This window comes from Cygnus atratus, chromosome 11, assembly GCF_013377495.2.
Source record: "Cygnus atratus isolate AKBS03 ecotype Queensland, Australia chromosome 11, CAtr_DNAZoo_HiC_assembly, whole genome shotgun sequence".
Taxonomy (NCBI): domain Eukaryota; kingdom Metazoa; phylum Chordata; class Aves; order Anseriformes; family Anatidae; genus Cygnus; species Cygnus atratus.
The window spans coordinates 5,603,082-5,624,370 of NC_066372.1; the positions used below are offsets into that span (position 1 = coordinate 5,603,082).

Sequence of the window (21,289 nt, forward strand, 5' to 3'; positions counted from 1 at the left end):
ATATAGCACAGGAGTATGCGTTTACTAAAACTAAAATTTCCATTTACTAAAACTAAAATTTCCAAATTCTAGTGTAAGGATACAGTTTAATACACTTATGTTCTAAGATTACAAACTTAAACCCTCTTATTTGGGATGTAAAGAGATTTCATGAACAGCTTGACTATAACTTTGGTCAGCCTTGGAAGGATGACATCCCTTTAAAAACAGAGCAAAGAAGTGATTAATATTTCCTAAATTAGCGTTGGTATACATCTTTGATAGACATCTACTTTCTTTAACGTATTTTCTTGCCTTTTTTAACATTGCCTCGGCTGTGTCACGGTGGGACTCCTCCAGGAACAGCTTCCTCAGAGTAGGGAAAAGCTGAGGGCCGTAACGCAGGGAGCGCAGAGCAACCTGTAAGCCAGCAGTAACTCAGTAAGCAGGAGCTGTTTAACTTAAAGCTTTATTCTCAGGGTAGAAGTACTTAAGTATATGCCCCTCTGGTGACTGAACAGAGCTGTGAAAGCTTTAAATTACCCCGTTAGAGGTCTGCCTTTACCACCCCCTTCGTGCTTGGACGGGGCCGCTGGGCGTGACGCCGCGCTCCGCGCTCGGCTCCCCAGGCCTGCTGCCGCCATCGGCGCTGCGCTGCGCGGCCTGCATGGGGCGGCCCCGGGCCCTAGCGCCCGCCTCCCTCAGCTCCCCGCCCGCGGCGCGGCGGGGGTGGCTCGGCGGCGGTGCCGGTACGTGAGGGAAGCCGGGGGGAGCGGATGGGGGGCTGGGGGCGGCGGGGCCGTGCCCGCAGCGCAGAGCGGGCCCGGGAGACGCGGCGGCGGGGGCCGTGCCTCGGCGCCGTGAGGAGAAGGGCCCGGGCGGGCGGCGGCGGTCTGGCACGCGTGGGCACCGCGTGGCGCCTGTGAGGGGAGCTCAGCACCGGGAGTACCGGGCCTACGGGTAGCTGAGGGACCGGGGAGCGTGAGCTGACTGGGCTACGGGCTTGCGTTCAGGTTTTTTCCCTTTACCTTTCATCTTCATTGCGTTTGGTATCTTAGAAAATCTTTCGTTCAACTTTTTGTTTATTTTCCTCTTAAAGGGATGTCACAGGATTGCAGATGGATAATGCAAAGCCGAGAGAAGTCTCTTTTTCCTTTTAAATACTGCAGGATAAGGAAGTATGACCTGACTGAAGTTGCACGTGCCATGTAAATGCTCTGAAGTTCCATAATGTCAGAAGCTAGGTCTTCAGAAAGTAAAAGATCCCGAGTAAGTTTGTCACTGAGTAAAAAGAAGAAAAAAAAAGAAACAGCAAAGAAAGTGGAAATTAAAGGAACACCATCTCTACATTCAGAATCCTCCTCTATTATTTCATTTTTTAACAATGTTCCCCCTGCAAAAATTACCTGTCCCATGTGTGGGCAAATGGTACCAAGATACGGAATAAATGAGCACATGGATGCCATGTGTCCAAGCAGCCATGGTGAGCTGGGTGGTGTTGATTCAACACTGAGCTCTGGAAAGAGTGAAGGTCCTCTGGGTGCAAATGTGGACAATAATTCCAGCCCGTACTTCTCAAAAAACCTCTCAAATCTAAGACCAAGTCCTTCCAAAAGCAGTTCATTGAAAACAGAAGGGAGTGCGGCACAACATATTAGCCCTTATTTTAGCAACAGTAGTTTGGACTGTAGAGTTCACAGTGAACCAAGGGATCAAACAGTTAAAATTGTCTCTTTGGGAAGCTTGTCATCTAAACTGTCCAGAAGACGTTGCGTCCAGGGAGGAAAACAGGTAGTATATAAAGAGATCGACTCGTCACCTCCAGCTGTTCACAATATGTGCAAAAGTGCTGCAACACTGGATGATGCTGATGCTGAGATTTTTTCTGGGCATAGTTCTCAGAAAGAAAATGAGCTTGCTCAGGGAGAGCATGAGGAACAAAATCCTTCAAAAAAGGAATCTGAATTTCAAGAAGAAATAAACAAATGTAGTAGGGAAGACCTTGTGGATGTTGTTCAGGTATCACTACCAGCTGTTAACAGCAAGAGATTACCATTTGGTACAAGGAACACCAAAACAGAAAGTAGATCTGAAGGTGTGATGCTTAATCCTGATAATTTTGAAACACATTTAGCCATTTATACTTCAGCAGAGCCGATCAGTAGTTTGGAGGTAAAGACTCAGCTTCACACTCAACTTATTCCGTCTTCCGAAATGGAAGTGAACTGTTGTACACAAAATTGCTTTGAAAAGGGTGATGTACAGGTACTTCCTGTGGAAGTTCTTGAACACTTTAAGGATGACCTTAATCATAATTTTTCAGAAACTGTGCAAAAGGTGGAGTTTCAAAATTCCATTGGTGACATTTTAGACAAAATAAATGAGGTTATCTCTGTTCCCAACACTCCTGGTCAACCATATTACCTCCAGAATTTTTTAGTGGTGTTGCGAGCAGTCTTGGAGAATGAAGATGATGTGAGACTATTTGATGATCAAGATATGAACATTATTACTAAGTTCTGCCAATTATCAGGTACCCTTCTATTTTTACATTCTCATGCTGTCTCTTGTAGAGAGAACTTATATAGTTTTAAGTGAAGAGTACTATACCAGTGGGCAGTTCAGCTTGTTAAACTGCTTCATGGAAGAAACTCCTTTTTCTCAGGAGGTGTATCCCTCCAGTAGCTTCTAGTAGGTAAATTTTCCTAATGCTGCTTTAAGAGAAAGTAATAATAAATAGTAGAGATTGCATGAAATAAGGAGAGAATTAAAAATATACGAATGTGGTTATTTCTGTAGCTTAACTAGAAAAATAAATTTTTTTTAGAATCTCAAATCAACTTGCTTCTGTGTTTAAACATCAATCCACAAAAAAAGACCATCAGTTAATACCAAGATTTTAATGGTTAATACATATGGAAGTTCTGCAGAATGGGGTTATAAAAAGGCCTGTGCTATACACATAGATCTTAAAATAATAGTTCTGAAACTATTCTGAAACCTAAGTTCTAAACTTAGGCATTTTCTGCAATGATCACAAGTAAAGTCTTACAGATTATATTGTACTAATTACATGCACTAACACTAAATACAAAAACTAATGCTAATACAAGTTATGAGTCTATCGTAAGTAAGACGAGATTGTAACATAGGTCTGTATTTGTCAGGGGGCAGCTGCTCTGCAAGGGAAGATGAGCCAGCAGCCTGAGCGGGCAGCGGGGCAGGCAAGGTGCCGTGTCCCCTCCTCACCTGGGGGTGCAGACCCACGCTGCTGAGTGGGACCGGTGTCAGTAACCCCAGCCAGCTGTGCTGCAGCGGTGGCGGGACTTGGGGCCAGCCCACAACTGCAGGGCAGGCACATGGTCAAGCCAGGAAGCAAAGCCAGCGAGGTGCCTGCCGGATGCCGGCACACCAGTGCATGGCTCAGGCAAGAGCCCAGGCCAACAACCTGAGCAGCAGCACAGCTCCGAGTGGATGGGGACGCCCTGGTCATGCTTCCCACAGCCCTTCCCTGCAGTCTGCCTGGTAGAGCCATTTGGTGCACTCAGAGCCATAAGAATATTATTTAGCCTTCTCCACCTAAATGCATATACAGTGACATAAAGCTTGATAATACATTGCTTATGTTAGGGTAGTTAAAATCGGCGTATGTAAAGAAAGAACGGAATAAAAGCAACAAAAGTTTTTATTGGCTCATTTACATTCAAAGGAGATCTGGGAATAAGCTTACAGTTAGGTAGCTAGTGGATGTGGGCTTTAGCTACTTCAACCAATATTAGAAGAAAAAATCAGGATACAGCTTTCTCATTTCTACACCCCCTTCTCTTGATCAGTACTTGTACACTTGTTTCTCTTTCAATGAGTTTAGGGTTCCTCTCTCACAGGAGTTCAGAATACAGAAAAAAAAAGTTATTGCAGAGTAGAGCTGACAAATCCATGTCTGCACTGACTGCTACAGTCACAAATAAAACACTCTCTTTGCAGGGTAGGAAAAACAATGATTCAGCTACGAGACGTGGTCGTATAGTATTAAGTCAATAGATAATGATTTCTGGACAAGTGATGGATGTCTTTACCTTCAAGAAATCTTGGACAGAATACTTTAAAAGTTCAGGTAGATAAGATATCTATTCCACATTAGTAGTTTCTACCTAAGCAAGTATCGCCTCTCAGTTATAACTAGAAAAAGTACACATACATGCTTAATGCTATAAATTAAATAGCTTGAGCATAGGTATTCTCCAGTATTTCATTATTTTCTGATAAAAGTCTGCAATTCTTCCATGAGTTATGTATTAAGAAAGGAATGATATTTTTAAAAGAATTAAATTGGAAGTAGTCCTTCCCTCCTGCCTAGTTTTCTCAAAAGTGGGTGAGCAGCAAAAAGTGGATGGAGAGCATTGCCAATCACCAAACGGATAAATAAATTAGAAGTTAATGAGGGGTGAGATAGTTATTCAGAAGGGTGCTGAATGTAGTAAGAATAGCTAGGCAAATTTCAGCTAAGATTTAATAAGTTATTATTTGGTCAAATTGCAGCATTGTTAGTATTTTAAAAGTGTTTTTTAAAGTTAGTTTAAGTGATGTCTTCCCTGACAAAAATCAAATCAATAGGAGTTTTATTCTTGTCTTCAATAAATATATTATTAAAATTAGGTTTTTATATCTTTGGTAAAAATAAGAATCCAAAGACTACTACACTGAGAAGTGTTCTGTGATTCTGAAATCACCAAACTACAGCTTCTTTTGTTTCCTCAGCATCAAATGGTTGCTTATTGCTCAAGTATTAAAGAAAGCAAAAAGACCTATTTAAAGTCACATTATGCAGAGTTATAAATAAAATAAAGTTGTCATTTCCTAGAAAATATTTCTTAAAGGGTGTGTCCAAAGAAAATTTCAGCAATGTTTGTTACCTACAAAATCCATGGTAATAGTTTCTATTACCTACAGAACTTAAGGATTCTAATGAGCAATGATTACTTTGAAAGGTAGGTTCTGTTGTTTTACCAAGTCTGTCTATAGAACACAGGCAGATTTAAAATGTGTTTTACAGGATATCTGCATCACAGTAATTTTTGTAGGTAAGGTAGTGAGTATGCATAGTACCGTGTTTTAGAATTTAATGTTTTTGTTTTCTTTCATTGTTTTAAATAAAATTTGCAGTTGGTGGGCAGAAGTTATATGTGAGACTTTTTCAACGCAAGCTGAACTGGTTAAAAGTGAACAAAATAGAGTATGGAGAGATAAGTTTGGATTTGTCACCAATAATTGAAGAACTGGTTGAAGCCAGATTTCTGCAGACAGGTATGGCCAGCATTAATAAGTATTAAAAGTATTATAAATAAAACGTATTGGGGCATGTTAGCATTTAATGTACTACGTGCTTGTCTGTACATTGAGAAGAGAATTAGAGGAGCAGAATAACTCCAGGCTTTGGGTCGATGAGTCCTGTGTTATGTTACGTTAATAACAGAAGCAGTTGGAGCAAAGTATGTTACAGGGAGAAGAGAATAAATGTCAGTGCCACTGATGCACCAGTCAGCCTTACTTGCCCTCATCAGCCCCATCTCAGACCGTGACCTGTGAGCTGTCTTGCCAGGTGAACCTGTCTTCAGCTCTGTCCCTGGCATGGTTTGGGAGACGGACCTCCAACCAACGCTGCCAGTTGTTTCCAGTCTTGCCTCTGGCCATGTACTGTGGATGGGTCTCAGACCTAAACTGTAGGCTTGTCTCTAGGTCTGTCTCATCCCTTAAATGGACCCTGGACCTGATTCACCATCTTGCCTTTTCTAGGGCTGCCAGTAGGCTCTGTTATCAGGACGTTTGATCTGCCTGTTCTCTTTGTTTACAGTGGGACTGCACCAGGGATGGTGAAGACACTGCCTGTGCTGTGCTCACCTGTGACTCCTGGTTCATTTACCCCTGTGGAGCAGCCCCCACTCATGCTGCTCCCTGGCAGTACATTTTTTTTGCCTTGGGAAGTTTCAGTCATCAGGAAGAGAGAAGTTTTTCTTGAGCAGCTGTTCTTGTAACTCAGCAAAATTTCTTTGTATTTGCTTTTTCTTTGAAGCTACAAAGGGATTACTTCTTCTTGTTCCATTCCTTCAGACTGGACCTTTGAAGATAATGAATTTCAAGCTGGACCAGCTAGCATCAATAATATACTTGGAAGAATCTGAATCATTAGATTAGTACTAGGTTATATGAATGTACTATACTTTGAACTGTTGATTGAATGTGTATGTATAGCACATAATGAATGTATGTGAATTATTTTACTTCTAGAATCTGAACTGGAAGACCTGTGTGAAGGGCTGGATTTGCTTTCAGCCCCTGAGCTAAAAACATTAGCAAAGATCTTTCACTTGCCAAACCCGAACAGTCAGAAACAGCAACTTGTGGATGATTTCCAGAGATTGGCAAAACAACGTTCAGTCTTCAGCAGGAGTCAGGCTGGTATTGGGACAGTGATTTTAAAAAGGTACCTCTTAAGCTGTTTAAATCTATAGTTACGTTTTGCAGGTGAATGTAAGTTATGCTTTGAAAGACTCAACATGCCTTTAGAAGAGAGGAATGCATTTAGTAAATTAAAGTATAAAAAATTGCTTAGCCATATAAACTTCGGGAACGTACTGCTCTTTTCTGTAGTTGACAGCTGAAATATTAGTTGTCCCCTAAGATCAGAGAATATCTTGTTCAAATCTTTGCTGCTCTGTGGAGAAGTAGCAAAAAGCTTGTCTTGTATGAAAGGGCTTGATGCAGTCCCAAAACCTAGGATTCCAAACTGTGATCTGTAAATATTGCCTTACCAGCTAACTACATCTTGTTTCATGTTGGTCCTGCCTGGCATAGCAACAGGAGTGGTTGCACCCAAAGGGCAGTTAGTTCCAATTTATTCTGCTTGTGGATGGTCCTTACACTTTTTGTTAGTTAATGCGATCCTTTGGCTTTTCATGATAGATTATGTGCATTATGTGGTTTCTCAAACTGCTTCTTTCAGGGAAAATCTGATAGAGTGGCTGGGCACTGGAATAGGCTCCCCAGGGAAGTGATCATACCACCAAGCCTGCCGAAATTCAGGAAGTGTTTGGACACAGCCGTCAGGCCTATAGTGTGATTTTTAGGTGGTCCTGTGTGGAGCCAGGCGTTGGACTTGATGATCCGTGTGGGTCCCTTCCAACTTGGGATGTTCTATGACTCTATGAAAATTAAGTTTATGCAGCAAATGGTGTGAAAATGAAAAAATTCTCATACTTCATTCATGATATTTGAATTTTATAACTGATGGGAAAAACTAATTGTATAATCATTTTATTTATCCTTACAGGGCGAAGGATCTAGCTGGAAGATCTGTCAGGGTCTGTAAAGGCCCTCGGGCTGTCTTTTCTCGAATCCTGCTGCTATTTTCACTTTCTGAGTCAGTAGAGGATGAAGAAGCTGGTAGTGCTGGTCAAAGTCAGCTCTCCACAGTCCTTATGGTAAACATGGGGCGTATGGTATTCCCCAGTTACACTGTAAATAGGAAAATACAAATCTTCCAGGACAGAGAAGATCTTATCAGGTACGGGAAGCTTTGGCAGTTTGGAAATCTATTTTCTTCTAGAAAAGCTTTACTGCAGTACTTGTATAGGCAAATAAGATATTCATCATATAGAACTACAGATGTGAATAGGTAGAAGTGCACTTTTGCAGTGATTTAAGATGCAGTGTTGTGTCCAAGTAAGATTTGTAACTCACAATGGCTTCTATTTTGAACTAAAATAGCATATTCATTTGTTTGATGGTATCTGCTGATGAAAGTTGCTTCTTACATCGCTGTGATTATTAGAATGGAACCTAACAAAACCAAAAATATGTTCTCCAGTTTATAAGTACTTTTAAATGTAGTATGTCCTGCTAGTATAAACTTTGCTGATCCTACAAGATTAAGAATAAAGTTGGCTGCACAGTTCTATGTCTTTGGAGACTGGAAGGGAGTTTTTAGAAAGTACTGTATGGAGGAATTGATTTCTTTTAACTATAAATGCTTCTTGATCCTAAAGCAGTGATTATGTGTTTTTCCTGTAGGTATGCAACTGCTGCTCATCTGTCAAATGATATAGCCACTGCAGTGGTAAATGGGAACTTGGAAGAAGCTAATCATCTCTATACGTGTGCGAAAGAAATGTGGAATGAACTGAAAAATCACCCCTCTTTGAGGTAGTAAACTGGAAATGAGCACAGTGTTCATAAGTGACTACTAAGTGCATTGTCTTACTTTTGGTACTGTTCCTTTTGAGAGAGGCTTATAGACTTGTGATATTATTCAAGCCTGATAAATTTAGAAACTTTAAGGTTCTTGAAAGCTTTGAACTTCCTGGTTGTTTGTTTAGCTTTTAAGTGGTATCTGTGAAAAAGCCTTTTTCTAAAGCCTTGGGAATGAATTGGTAGGCATGGATAAAGCACTAAAACACTTCTGTTCTACATGCCAATGCAGGAGAACAAGAGCCTTATTTTTCCCTCATCATAGTTTGTTTTTATGGCTTTTAGACAAATAGCAATCAGCAGAATTTAAAATTCACTGTGAACAAAAGAATGTTGCAAAGGTTATGGGAAAACATAGTGGGTTATTATTCATCTATTGAAAATTCCAATTGTGTGTCATTCAGGAAACACCACTGAAGATCTGAGAACTGAAGTAATGTGTAGTTTTTGAAGCGTCCTTCACTGTTTTTTGTGTTAATTATTTTGTTCTCTGGTTTAATGATGCACTGAAAGTTAAAGTGTTAAGTTTGACATTATATTCATTGTCATGGCAACTGATTTAAAGTAATGTTCATGGAGGGTTGCATGGAGTTTATTAGGAAGAACTTCTTTACTGAAAGGGTTGTTAGGCATTGGAATGGACTGCCCAGGGAAGTGGTTGAGTCGCCATCCCTGGAGGTCTTTAAAAGACGTTTAGATGTAGTCCTTAGTGATATGGTTTAGTGGAGGTCTTGTTAGTGTTAGGACAGAGGTTGGACTAGATGATCTTGGAGGTCTCTTCCAACCTAGACGATTCTGTGATTCTGTGATTCTATGATTCTGTGAGTTCTAGTCTATTTCACACTGAAGGCAGTGGAAAAACCTATTTAAATTTCAGTAATTTTTTGAAACATAGAGGTGCCTACCCCAAAGGCATTAATCTTCTTTTAGGGCAGGAAATGCTTGTTCCAGCCTTTTCCTTCTGTTCAGCTGAGTTTCTGAAGTTTGACTTATGAGAACAAGTTAGCAGTAAGGAAAAACGATGTAGTAATTTACTGCTTTGCATCTGATGCAGAACCTAATTCTTTTCTTGAAAACCAGTATCTTGAATATCTTCTTTCAACAAATTTCTTGAAACCAAATAATGTTGCACAAATGCAGCTTACAATTGCTACCTCAGCTATATGGTTATCTTTGGGTTCTTGACTTGCAGAACCCAATCCATATATAAGGCATTGCATGTTTTAAATGCTTTGATTCTAAGTATTCTTAGTAAGAGAATTTTTAAGAATTTAAATTGCCATCATTAAATGAATCTCCTGAGCTGCTCTTACCTTTCAGCTATCACAGAGTTCTACCTGAGTACCTGCGACGTTTCACAGTTGGCTGGGTATATACAAGAATACTTTCTCAAGGTGTTGAAATTTTGCAGAGACTTCACATGTACAAGGTAAGGTGAGGTGGTAAGGTGAACAGGAAAACATTTTTAATGTAGCTTTATGTATCATTTTTACTTCTGACCTGGCTGGAAAATGGTGATGTTTGCCATGACTTGCTACAGTTCTCTTAACAGATTACTTTTAAGTACAAAGTGTCTTTTTTTTTTTTTTCTGTATGTTTTAGGTTATAAAGGAAACCCCATTTTTTTAGATTGTGTTGATTTATGCTTATGCTTTGGCATGTGTAATATGCCATAATATTGTTAACGAGACTCTATCATTATTTGAAGGTATCTTTGTTTCACAAGTTTGGTTTTTGCCTTTAAAAGTGAAAATCTTGGAAGAAAAGTCCTTTGTGAAATCTTCTGCCTCTTTAACTGAGGAGCTAAGATCTCCAAAGTCCTCTGACTTTTATGTTAGATAAAGACATATTATTCTGAGAAAGACTGCCTCTGCAGAAAAGTAACAAGTAAAAATCAGGCCTTTTTCATATACAACAAGGAAGACAAAAATATTTTATTTTTACAGCTAAGCTTTAAGCTTACATAAAAATATCTCTTTTTATCTTAGAGTTCCTAAGATATACACAGACAACTGAATACTTATGGTGCTGGAGTAAAAATGGGGTTTGAATTGTGCAAAGTTTTTACAGTACCAGCAATTAGAAGGGAAAATTATAAGCAATTTATATAATGGAACTTAAACTTTGTTTTCTAACTCAGTTAATAAAAATACATCCCTGTCGCTACAGGAAGCGGTGAAGGAGCTGCAGACTCTTTTGTCTCAGGATGTGTATTGTACTGACAGCAGAGGGCGATGGTGGGACCGTCTCGCTCTGAATTTACATCAGCACTTGAAAAACACTAAGAAGGTATCTATCATCACAATTGCATGCTGTGTGGCTGGAAACACTGCAGGCATTGTCTGAAAACATTTTTTAAATACATATTATTTCATGAAAAGAACATCTAGGTAGGCTCTTCTAAAAGTGCATATGTTGGTAGAAATCCCAAGGTCGGGGAACCACTTTCTCCTAAGAAATATAATAATTTCTGCATATTGAGTGTACCTTCGTCCTTGGTTGACCAACTTTTTTGTGTTGTGTAGAAGAGGCTTGAGGGATTGTATAGAGTTACCAATCAGCAGCATCCTCTTCTGTTCTTCCTTATAAATATGCCTGATATCGGAGAAGCAGAGAAGTTATGTGCAGTAAATGCTTATGCTTCTGAACCCAAGTCATGAAAAGGCCATATCTGGAATAAAGAAACAAAACAGGAGGTGGTAGTTGTATCAGCTGTTTGAGGATTTGTAAATACAGGAAGATTATGTCCATTTTTCTTGTCCGTTACACACAAAGCAGAAATAATGTTAGTGACTGAAAATGAAACTGATGGACAATTTATGTCACAGCAAAGTGGGACAGGGAGACTGAAAATCAACTTTTATCTAATAATTAAAGAAAGCCAATATAATTAAACACACCTAAGAGATATGACTAATTTGGCAGTGAAAAATTGAGGTGAAAAAAAATGATTTAAGTCAAGGAACAGTACCAGTTGTAGAGTTACTTAAAATTAGCTGAGAATAACTTTTTTTTTCTTGCTGTTGCTTACTTGCCTCAGCAAGGCTATTGAGAATTGGGATTAAATGCTTGTACTTTCTGTTGTATTTAATTCTGTAACTCTGTTAATAGGAAATAATACCATAGGCTGTCTGGTGTCTGCAGTGTCTCTTCTGCATCTTGTAGCTTGACATCAGGCTATTTCTAGATTTTGAATTGGAAGTTGTACAAAGGAAGAGTCTCAGTCATTTATAAATTAGGACAAAATGCCTTTCCAAGTCACAGAAAGACAGTACGTCACAACTGTGACGTACTAACTGAATAACTGAATTATTATTTTTTTTAACTCTAGAATTAGCCCTGGATCTTCTTCAGTGCAGTTGTGCATCGGTCTAAACGTTGCTCTGCATGTGCATTCTTGTACAAATGATCTAGTCCTTCTGTTTCCATTTAAGTATTAAGAAACAGGCTTAAAAGTATTAAGCTTATTTACCTTAGAGCTAACTTTTTTCTAGTCACTTATGTAGATTTTACACTCAGTCTTATATTGATCAGTATGAATGGATAGTAATTCCTTTTTAATGTACCAGTGCAATCAAAATTTTAATCCAGAAGACTTCCAATGCAAAATAATAGCTAGAACTTCATTACACATATAAGAAAGGCAGCCCTGTTTATGTGCTGGCTTTTTGCATTCACATTTTTGTGCTCCTTAAATCAATTAGTCCTGGTAAGAATAGAAAGATTTGCATAGGTCTTTCTAAATTACTGCTCGTTATCTTGATCTTTGCTAGGCCATTGACTGCATTAGAAATGGACTGGCAGACCCATTTGTACGTACTGGGCATCGTCTCTCTCTCTACCAGCGGGCCCTTCGCATCAGAGACTCACCAAGCTGCAGGCAGTTCAGATGCCTGTTGCATGATCTGCCAGTCATAACTGTGGAGGATGTGACTCATGTAAGTAAAGATGCCGGGAGCTTCTGAGATATACAATCTCATGAAGTCTTTATCATTTTGACAAGAAGAAGTAATCTGGGAAACTGTCAGTATGTGCTATTCACCAAACTCTGGCTTACTTCTGCTCTAGGAAAGTGAAGGCAAATGTGTTTCTAAAACAAAAACCTCATGTACAAACTCCTTTTGTGCAAATCTGTTTATATCTAAACCCCATTAATTAGTACCAGTAACACCCTCAGAACTTTTCTGTCAGAAGAGCCTGAGCAAGTCTGTGCATTGCCTCTGATGTCTTCAGGCATTCTGTGTGTAAGAAAAAGTAGTAGGATGATGTGAGCATTAGACTAATGGCACAAGAAGAAGCAAGGGTTTCTTTTACAGTCTTTCGGAGTTACGCACTCTAAATATACCCTATGAAACTATGCAATACAGTGCACTTGCATCATATTGGAATGCCTTTTTTTAAAAAAAAACAACAAACATTCTTTTCCCTACTACAAAAGATTTGTATGTGGGCAAAGTCAGAGCAGAGCCTTGTTCTCCCTCAGCCCTGTCACTGCATACCTCCCTACAGCCCTTCTTTTTTCAGGCCAGAATCTGTCTCTTCAGTTGTCTGTATTCTTTCATCTTGGTCTCGTATATGGAAATACTAACATTCCATTCTGCTCAGCATTTTTATGAGATTTTTTTTTTTTCTGAAAAATTTGCCAGTTTGGAAAAGCTGATTTGCCATTGAGAAATTAATCTTTTAACAGGATGGTTTCAAGGGAATTGCCAGCTAAATTTTACTCACTTGATTTTTGGAAGCAGTCAGGTTTTGGTTTAAGAAAACTGAAAAGAAGATCTGTGTTTTTAGGAGGGCTTTGGATATCTAGGCTAAAGTTTTTTTTAAATGAGATACTAGGAAGTAACTAGTTGTTTTAATATGTTCAGGTTACAATCAAAGGAAAGATGTGTCCTCAAATGGGACTGGGAAAATCTGTGTTTCTAATGGAGGATGTTGGTGACGAAGAAAGAGGCGAAGACTTCAGTGTATCCACAGTCATGTGCTCAGTTGAGGAGCTTGCCTTAACTCATTACAGGCAGAATGGTTTTGATCAGGGTAACGTTAACTTTTTTTTTTATAAAGTAAGATAACTATTGGAGTAAAGAGCCAATTTACTAAGCAGTTTAGTTAATTAAATAGACCAGTTTTCAGTCTGATTCTATTTCCTTTTGCAAAATCCTCTAATATGTATTTTCCAGCTGACCTTCTTCCTGGCCTTTAATTGCTGCCTTCATGTACGAAAGGCAGTTTTGAAATGTATTAAGAAAAAAAAGTGTTTCTTCTTTCACTCCTTAGAAAAATGCTTATTTTGGCTTTCTTACCAGTGAACAGCTATATATTTGTTAGGGGCAAAATGCTAGCACTGACCTTCAAGAGAGTGTCATTAAGGAAGATACATACTTTACAGGAAAGGTAAATAGATGTCCAGTGATTTTTGGTACTAGATGAACATGAGAACAGTATGTACCATAGCAAGACACTCAACAACTGCTTTTGAAAATGCTTGTTTATATATATGAACATAATGAAACATTTTTTTACTCAGCATATATATATATATACATGTTCATATAAATGACATCTAAAATTATATATGTTGTATGTATACATATATGACAAGATACACATATGTAGGTATATTCACAGTATGCATTTAAATGATACATATATTATACATAATATATAATAACACAAATGTTGCACTATACAACATATATATATATATATATATGATAAATATAATATCACATAATATATATTATATACTAAATACTATAATACATTCTATTTTACCATACTGCGGTATTAATATTATACTAAAAAAGATATTACTTAACACATAATATGTGTGATATATAATGTGTGTTAACTAATTTATACAATGTATATGTAGAACACATATTTTATAGATATATAATAAATGGTAAAATAGTATAGAGTTTATAAAATATTAATTCATACACATACAGAAATTATATATAATAAATATGTAAAAATGTAGTTATATATAAAAATTATTTAAGTAGTCTATTATTACATCATACTGTGCTATATTACATATTATATACCTTATACTTATTAATAGATGTCATTATATAACATGTAATATAAAATAAATTTAAATTTATTTTTATGTGTTCAAATATTCAAACACAAGCACATGTGTACACACACACACACACACAGTTGGCCTTTAGATGTGATTGGAGCTGGCTGGAGTTCATTGCTGCTCATATGGTGCTGTGATTTAGATTGGTGACCAGAACAGTGTTGATGATGATACGCAAATATTTTAGCTATTGCTGAATAGTGCTAACACAGTCTAAAAGGTCATTACTTGGAGATGGCAGGGCACTAGTCTGCTGGTGGTACCTGATTGCTTTTGCATCATGTTTGTTTTTTGTTTTCCCTGTCACACAAAGTTGTCTTTTTCTCTGCCCATGAGGTTTTTTTTCTTTTTTTTTTCCCCGACTCACTTTTGCCCTTCGATTCTCTCCCCCTTCCTGCTATCCTGTATATATCTACAAGCCAGGGCCAACCCATATACATACATTTTTATATATAAGTGATCATAGACTCATTTAGGTTGGAGAAAAATGTTTAAGATTGAGCCCAACCATTACATAACACTACCAAGCCCACCACTGAACCGTGTCTGTAAGTGCCGCACCCACACATCTCTTAAGGACCTCCAAGGATGAGGACTCCACCACTTCCCTGGGCAGCCTGTTCAGTGCCTAACCACCACCCTTTCCATGAAATTCTTCCTGATAGCCAACCTAAACCTCCCCGGTGCACCTTGTGGCCATTTCCTCACATCCTAACACTTGTCGCATGAGAAAGATGGGCTGCAGCCTCCTTTCGGGTAGTTGTACAGTAATGAGGCCTCGCCTCAGCCTCCTGTTCTCCAGACCAAGCAGCCCCAGTTCCCGTGGCTGCTCCTCATAAATCCTGCCTTCTAGTCCCTCACCAGCTTCGTTGCTCTTCTCTGAATGCATTCCAGCAACTCAGTATCTTTCATGTATTGAGGGGCCCAAAACTGAATGCAGTACTTGAGGTGTGGTCTCACCAGTGCCACATACAAGGGGACAATCACTTCAGTTCCCTAGTCCTCCTGGCCACACTATTTTTGATGCAAGCCAGGATGTCACTGGCCTTCCCAGCCACACCACGGGCTCATGTTCATCTGGCTGTCGACCAGCACCCCCAGGTCCTTTTCTGCCAGGCAGGTTTCCAGCCACTCTTCCCTAGGCCTATCCTGCTGCATGGGGTTCCTATAAAAAGTGTATTAAAAGATTGTTAACGTTAGAAAAGTAAGCCTTGTTATAACAGGGCATGGTAATTTAATCTTATCCTGTAAATGAAGGCAACTAGCCTGGCATGGAAGACATTAGCAAACTGTTTGAATAATAAAACATATTTATAACTTTTTGCTGCAATGTTAATATATACTAACTTCAGCTGCGTATAAACCAGACGTAGCATGTTCCTCGTTTGGATCATGCTGATTTAGTAGCTCTTCATATGCAGTTGCTGTAGAAATTAACGATGTTTCCATTTTTATGACTGAAATATTTGTATTTGCTCTTAAGGTATTCATGGCGAAGGGTCAACATTTATTACACTGTATGGTATTCTAATGTGGGACATTGTTTACATGGATGACATACCTGATGTCTTCAGAAATTCCTATCAGGTACTTTTAAAAGTTTTTTTTAGTTAATTTCTTTACCCATATTGCTCTAGGATTTGTAGCTGTGTTAACAATCTTATTCCGGATTGGATTCACATTTTATTCTGAGGGACTTTTCGGAAAGGTTTTGGCATTGCTTATTTTATGCTGTTACATGGGACTTGTTGCTAAAGGGCTCCTCAGTAACTAATAACCATGTAAGACTGGGTCGACTGTCAGGTAGGTTAGGATTCATCTGGTTAAATGCAGATGTCCGATATCTGAACTCACTGGTTGAAGGGTCATTTAAGTGTACAAATACTGCTATTCCATAGTATACAGTTCACATCATAGTTCATATCATTTGAAGATGACACACTCTGTTAAAAAGAGCCAATTTCTTTTCAGTAGCCTTTAAAGGGAAATCACATTGTAAAGCTCAAGTTTGTTCACACCCCACCCCCATCCACTCAGCCCAAATATGTTCATGTTTTGGGCTAACCCTTTTTTTTTTTTTAATAAGCAAAGAAGCAAACAACAATACACCCTCCAGCATCAGCTCTGTCATGAAGCTTAATGATTACAGGTAAATTTGTGGCTTTTATATAGACGCTTTACAGACTACAAATTACAGATACAAACCCTTTTAATAATTCCAACTAGAAAACTTGATCTGTAGTGACATTTGCTAAGAAAACTCTAAAGAGCTATAATCTCAGATGTTGTAGGGCTGTAAAAAGCCCAACATTTTTCTTCTTCTTTCTTCTACCTTAATCATTGCTTCTAATTGGAACCCTATCCAAGAGGTAGAACAGCTGGTGTGGTCCTCCTCCCTAAGCAGATGTATTATTTGTACTGTATGACGTTACAGATTGATATCAGTATAAGTTCCCTTAGGCAGAAATTTCCTTGTATTTTAAAGGTGTGGCATGCAGGGGTTTCTTTATTATTATTGTTTTTTATTTTCTTTAAAAAAACAAAACACCTTGCATGTGCTCTTGAGCTTGCTTGTTACAAGCACCTTTGTAGCTCATTTGCTTATTAGTTGTTGTTGTTAGCTAGATTTTACTTATTAACACAGAGCAAAGCTATCGCAAGCCTTAGGCATGAAAGCTGAAGGCTCACACAGACAGTCCTACGCTGCATTTCTCGGAATTAGCTGTGGCAGCAGTTTGTGTAAGGAGGTCTGAAATTTGATATTCTTTAAGTGCTCTGCATCTGAGCTTGAAAAGCTAGAACGGCACTCATCTACTTGCCTGCCATTTTTACCCATGTTCAAAATCAAATAATAGCTTTAAGGACTTTTTATACTGTGATGGGTTCAGAGATTTCCGTAAGTCTCTTTGCTTTTAGGAGGCTTGATTAATATTCCCCAGTTTTACCACTGCTTTGTTCCCCCTGCCCCTATACTGTTTCACTGTAGCTGAGCAGTCTTGATCCTGATAACAAATTCTAACTCTAGTATTACTGGTTGGTGCATTAGAGAGCACTATTTTGTTTTCTGCTAATTAAAGAAACCTCTGACCAGAGTTCAAAAAAACCAGCATGGGCTAAGATGTGGCCAGCGTTTGCTGCACTGACATCAATTGTTAATATATATGCAGCTCTTTTCCTGTTTAATAGGGGCTTATGTAATGGATATGTTTACGTTCAGTTGTCTCAGTCTGAGTGACTTGGTAGCTCAGATGAAGAAAATTACATAGTAGGGCATTGTCATTCTTGGAATCGCTGCTTTGCCAGCAGGTCCTCAGAGCTGTATTTACCTTGTCATACAGACATTCCCCCTGGATTTATACACTGACAGCTTCTATGAGAACAGGAGGGATGTCATTGAGGCCAGACTCCAGCAGCTTCATGCATCTTCCTCAGAGACTCTGGCAAAGTTGATTGCTGACATCTGGACTACTCAGGAGGGAAAAGCAGCAGCACTGGTTAGCTGGGGACGTTTTGTTTCCCTCCAGCAAGTTCAGGTAAATAACTGCTGTCCAGAGCGGGTGTGCCGCTTCATCAGGCTCAATGTTAACTCACACACAAGATCATGGTGTGCTCACAGTTTGTGCTGAGGCACTGAGTCAAGACTGACTGGGAGGGAGGAATTGCATGGGGACTTCAGCACACTTCTCGCTAATCCCATGTGCTGTTACCCTTTTCTGATATGGCCACTTCTCCTGCAACAGTAGTTGGGAACAGAGGGAAAATTGCTGCAGATAACATCTAAATTGCTCATTACTTGTGACTAAATAAGACACTGAGACTGGCCATAGAATATTCTTATGAGGATTGAGAAATGCCTGTACAAGAAATTAAAAAGGTCAACTGCCTAAATTTCTCTTCCAGAGCCTTGTCTCTTGCCTTGGAGGAATGTTTCTGAGTGGTGTTTTTAGACGACTTTCCAAAGATCTGCGCCATTGCAGAGGGGGACTGCCTGACCTGGTTGTGTGGAGTACTCACAGTAATCACTTTAAGGTATTGTGTGCAGCTAATAGTGGTTGATTGCTTTTCTGTTATTTTATCACTTATTTTGGTGTGGTCGTAATGGGTGTAAGAACCAGCAAGAGGTGACTAGGTATTGTTATAGAATAGATCTTTTTGGTTAAATTTACTGTAAGGCAATTGTTTAGCAAGCACTCAAGCAGCCATACAGATTCAGACTGTTGTTGGAAAGGAGTGCTAAAGTCACCACTTACACAAAAACTTGAATATATGAACTAACTACAGAACTCTCTCTACTACAAAAATTGAGTAAACAGTCATGGTTTGTGTCTTGCATCATAGTGAAATAGTTGCTAGAAGACTATTGCACATATCAGCTGTTGCAGAATCTTGTTATGCATTTATAAACCACAGCCGAACAGCAGAAATCAGTTCACTAAAACAGCTGATGTAATGTATTTTCAGTTGCTGTCAGTATAAGCTGGCACTGTGTTACTAGACGTGAATGACAGATAGGGTTGTAGATGATCGGGCTTTGAATATGTGGTCTCTTCATTCACCAGTTCCTCTGGCTGTGTTTTGGTGGGTGATTACTACATAAAATTTCATTCTTACAGTTAGGGACCTGGGTTAATCATTTAGTGCCCACTGGTCATATGTCGTGTAAATCTGTATTACTTATGTTCCCAATAACAGCCATAAAGTAATTCTTCCATTAGTCTGTTGGAATGAATGATTTTTCAGTTCCTCCATAAAAGACACACTGTTAATCAATCATTTCTTTGTAGCTGGTGGAAGTGAAAGGTCCCAACGATCGCCTGTCCCACAAGCAGATAATCTGGCTGAGTGAACTGAAGAAGCTGGGTGCTACAGTAGAAGTTTGTCATGTGCAAGCAGTTGGAGCTAAGAGTAAACGCCTCAGTTGACAAGAGATGTCTTGCTCACATGGGTAACTTGGGTGTTTTAAAGGAAATGGCACAACACACACACTATTGGCTGCTGCTTATTTAAAATATTGTCTTCTAAACTCTGGCTTCTTGGAGCACAAAACATTCTAAATAGTTTGAAAAAAATTCATGATTTAATGTATGTCACTTGTGTTCAGAAGAACATAGCCTCTCTCTTTTATACACAATTCATAATTTAATCTGTGGAAAGTAATCTTTGCCCAGTGAAGACAAACAGCTGCAGTCACATTTGTACCAATGAGAACACTCTCTACAATAAAAAATGTGGGGCATCAAGGTCTGATCGTTTCCATGTTGTCTTGGTAGCCTGAGTTCATTCATTATGTTGTGCAGGCTTCATGCTCACCTTCTCTCCAGGATGTCAGGACCAGCATGGGTCTCCAATTGTCCCTACTTTGTATTCTGTATTTCAATTTCTCTTTTTAATATAAAAAATATGGTCAAAATGATGGCATAGAGTAAGGTATAGATTTTTTTTAAATGTTATTTTAATTTGCTGCTATAACTGAAAGGACAGCTTGCTTAATCGTTCCTTGTGCCTCACAGATGTGTTATCTGCAATGTGTTACCTGCAAAAAGGGGAAGTGTTTTTGGTAGTAGATAGGAGTTGTTATGTGCCAAACTTGCAGCACTCATTTGCACGTCATTCATTATAGTGAGTTTTGCCCTACATAAATGGACGTGTATGCTCCTTCACAAATAAGTGAGTCAACTGAAATGGAACCAAAAGCCAAGTCCTTTTTTTAAGACATGAAAAATCCAGTGGGTCTGTCTCAATTTTAACATGTAGCCAACATCTTGTCTCTGGAGTCTTCATTCTCATACCAAGTTTGTCTGATAACAGATATTCTGTTTATCATACAAATAGCAGACACCTTAATAGAATGTAGTGAGAAGTTAAGATCAGCTGCACATTTTTTTTTTCCTTAATCATCTTTCTTACAACACAGTGTCCCTGCTTTTCTTGGGGAAAAAAAAACAAACACACGTTTTTGTTTCATTAGAGGAAGTGAAAGAAAGCCACCTGAAGTTCACTGTGGAAAGGTATGAACTTTTATTTAGTCTAATTTACTTCACATTCACAATTCAGCATCAGGATTTTATAATCTTCCTGGCACTGCTACTTTACTCAATAAATCATTATCAGGCACAAAGGTTTTAGTTTCAGTTGAAATAGTGAACTCTAAGCCATCACAGCAACAGCATTAGAAACCTACTGCCTAGAGCAATTTGAGGTACAGATTTCTGTCTCTTATGGTGGAGGCAAATTTAAGATCTCATCCTTTGCTTAACTGTTGGTTAGAAATTTTTTGGTTTTAATGTTTCTTTCTGTCTGAGAGTAAGCCAAAACCTTTGCCCCACTTGCTACATCTTCATTAAAAATACAAGGCAGTTAATAGCAAAGTGGTATTGCAGGCAGGTGCACATTAAACACATGTGCAGGCCTGGGTATCTGTATACACACAAACACACACTTTTCAATGCATTTCAGGAATGAAAGGAATTTCTTTGATACATGGCAGTAAATGGGGAATAAAGTTGTACCACCATGATTACTAAGTCTGTAGTAACCTCTACCTGGCAGTAATTAGTGATACTGGAGGTACACGTTAACCATATCAAACAGCATTTCGTATTTCCCCCCTGCATGGTTTACAGTGTAGTTACAACAAAAAAAAATCATGATTATAACAGCCAGTAACAGCCAAAATAGTGCACATATTATTATTATTATTATTTTTTAGAAACAGACAAAAAAGATGAGCTTCTTGGTAGTTTTTCTATTCTGGTAGCATCAAAATGGCATTAACAGTTTAGTATGTTGAAACGGTGAACAGAATTATAATTTGAAAACGTGTACATATATACACACACATATATACACTTGTATGTCAGTATTTTGTACACAGAAGTTAAAGATAAGTACTCACACCCCAAAAAATGCTTCTGAAAGCTATTAAAGACATATAGAGCAGTCCCTACTGACAATAAGGCAACTGTGTAGAGTGGG

At 38.7% G+C, this 21,289-nt stretch overlaps 1 protein-coding gene across 3 annotated transcripts; it reads left to right on the forward strand.

Moving 5' to 3' along the window:
- The first annotated feature begins 404 nt into the window (after positions 1–404).
- On the forward strand, positions 405–19,720 carry FAN1 (FANCD2 and FANCI associated nuclease 1). 3 transcript variants are annotated; one of them, XM_035553873.2, is made up of 14 exons: positions 405–420; positions 1,079–2,512; positions 5,143–5,283; positions 6,265–6,460; positions 7,307–7,540; positions 8,047–8,178; positions 9,544–9,652; positions 10,393–10,512; positions 11,997–12,161; positions 13,092–13,260; positions 15,798–15,901; positions 17,653–17,847; positions 18,215–18,343; positions 19,099–19,666. In XM_035553873.2, exons 2-14 carry the CDS (start codon positions 1,210–1,212, stop codon positions 19,234–19,236), a joined length of 3,135 nt encoding a protein of 1,044 aa, XP_035409766.1. In that variant the 5' UTR covers positions 405–420; positions 1,079–1,209; the 3' UTR covers positions 19,237–19,666. The 3 variants fall into 3 exon arrangements, with proteins under 3 accessions (XP_035409766.1, XP_035409764.1, XP_035409765.1); XM_035553871.2 differs by lacking the exon at positions 405–420 and adding an exon at positions 606–728 and having other exon boundaries at positions 19,099–19,720; XM_035553872.2 differs by lacking the exon at positions 405–420 and adding an exon at positions 870–992.
- Positions 19,721–21,289: the final 1,569 nt, after the last annotated feature.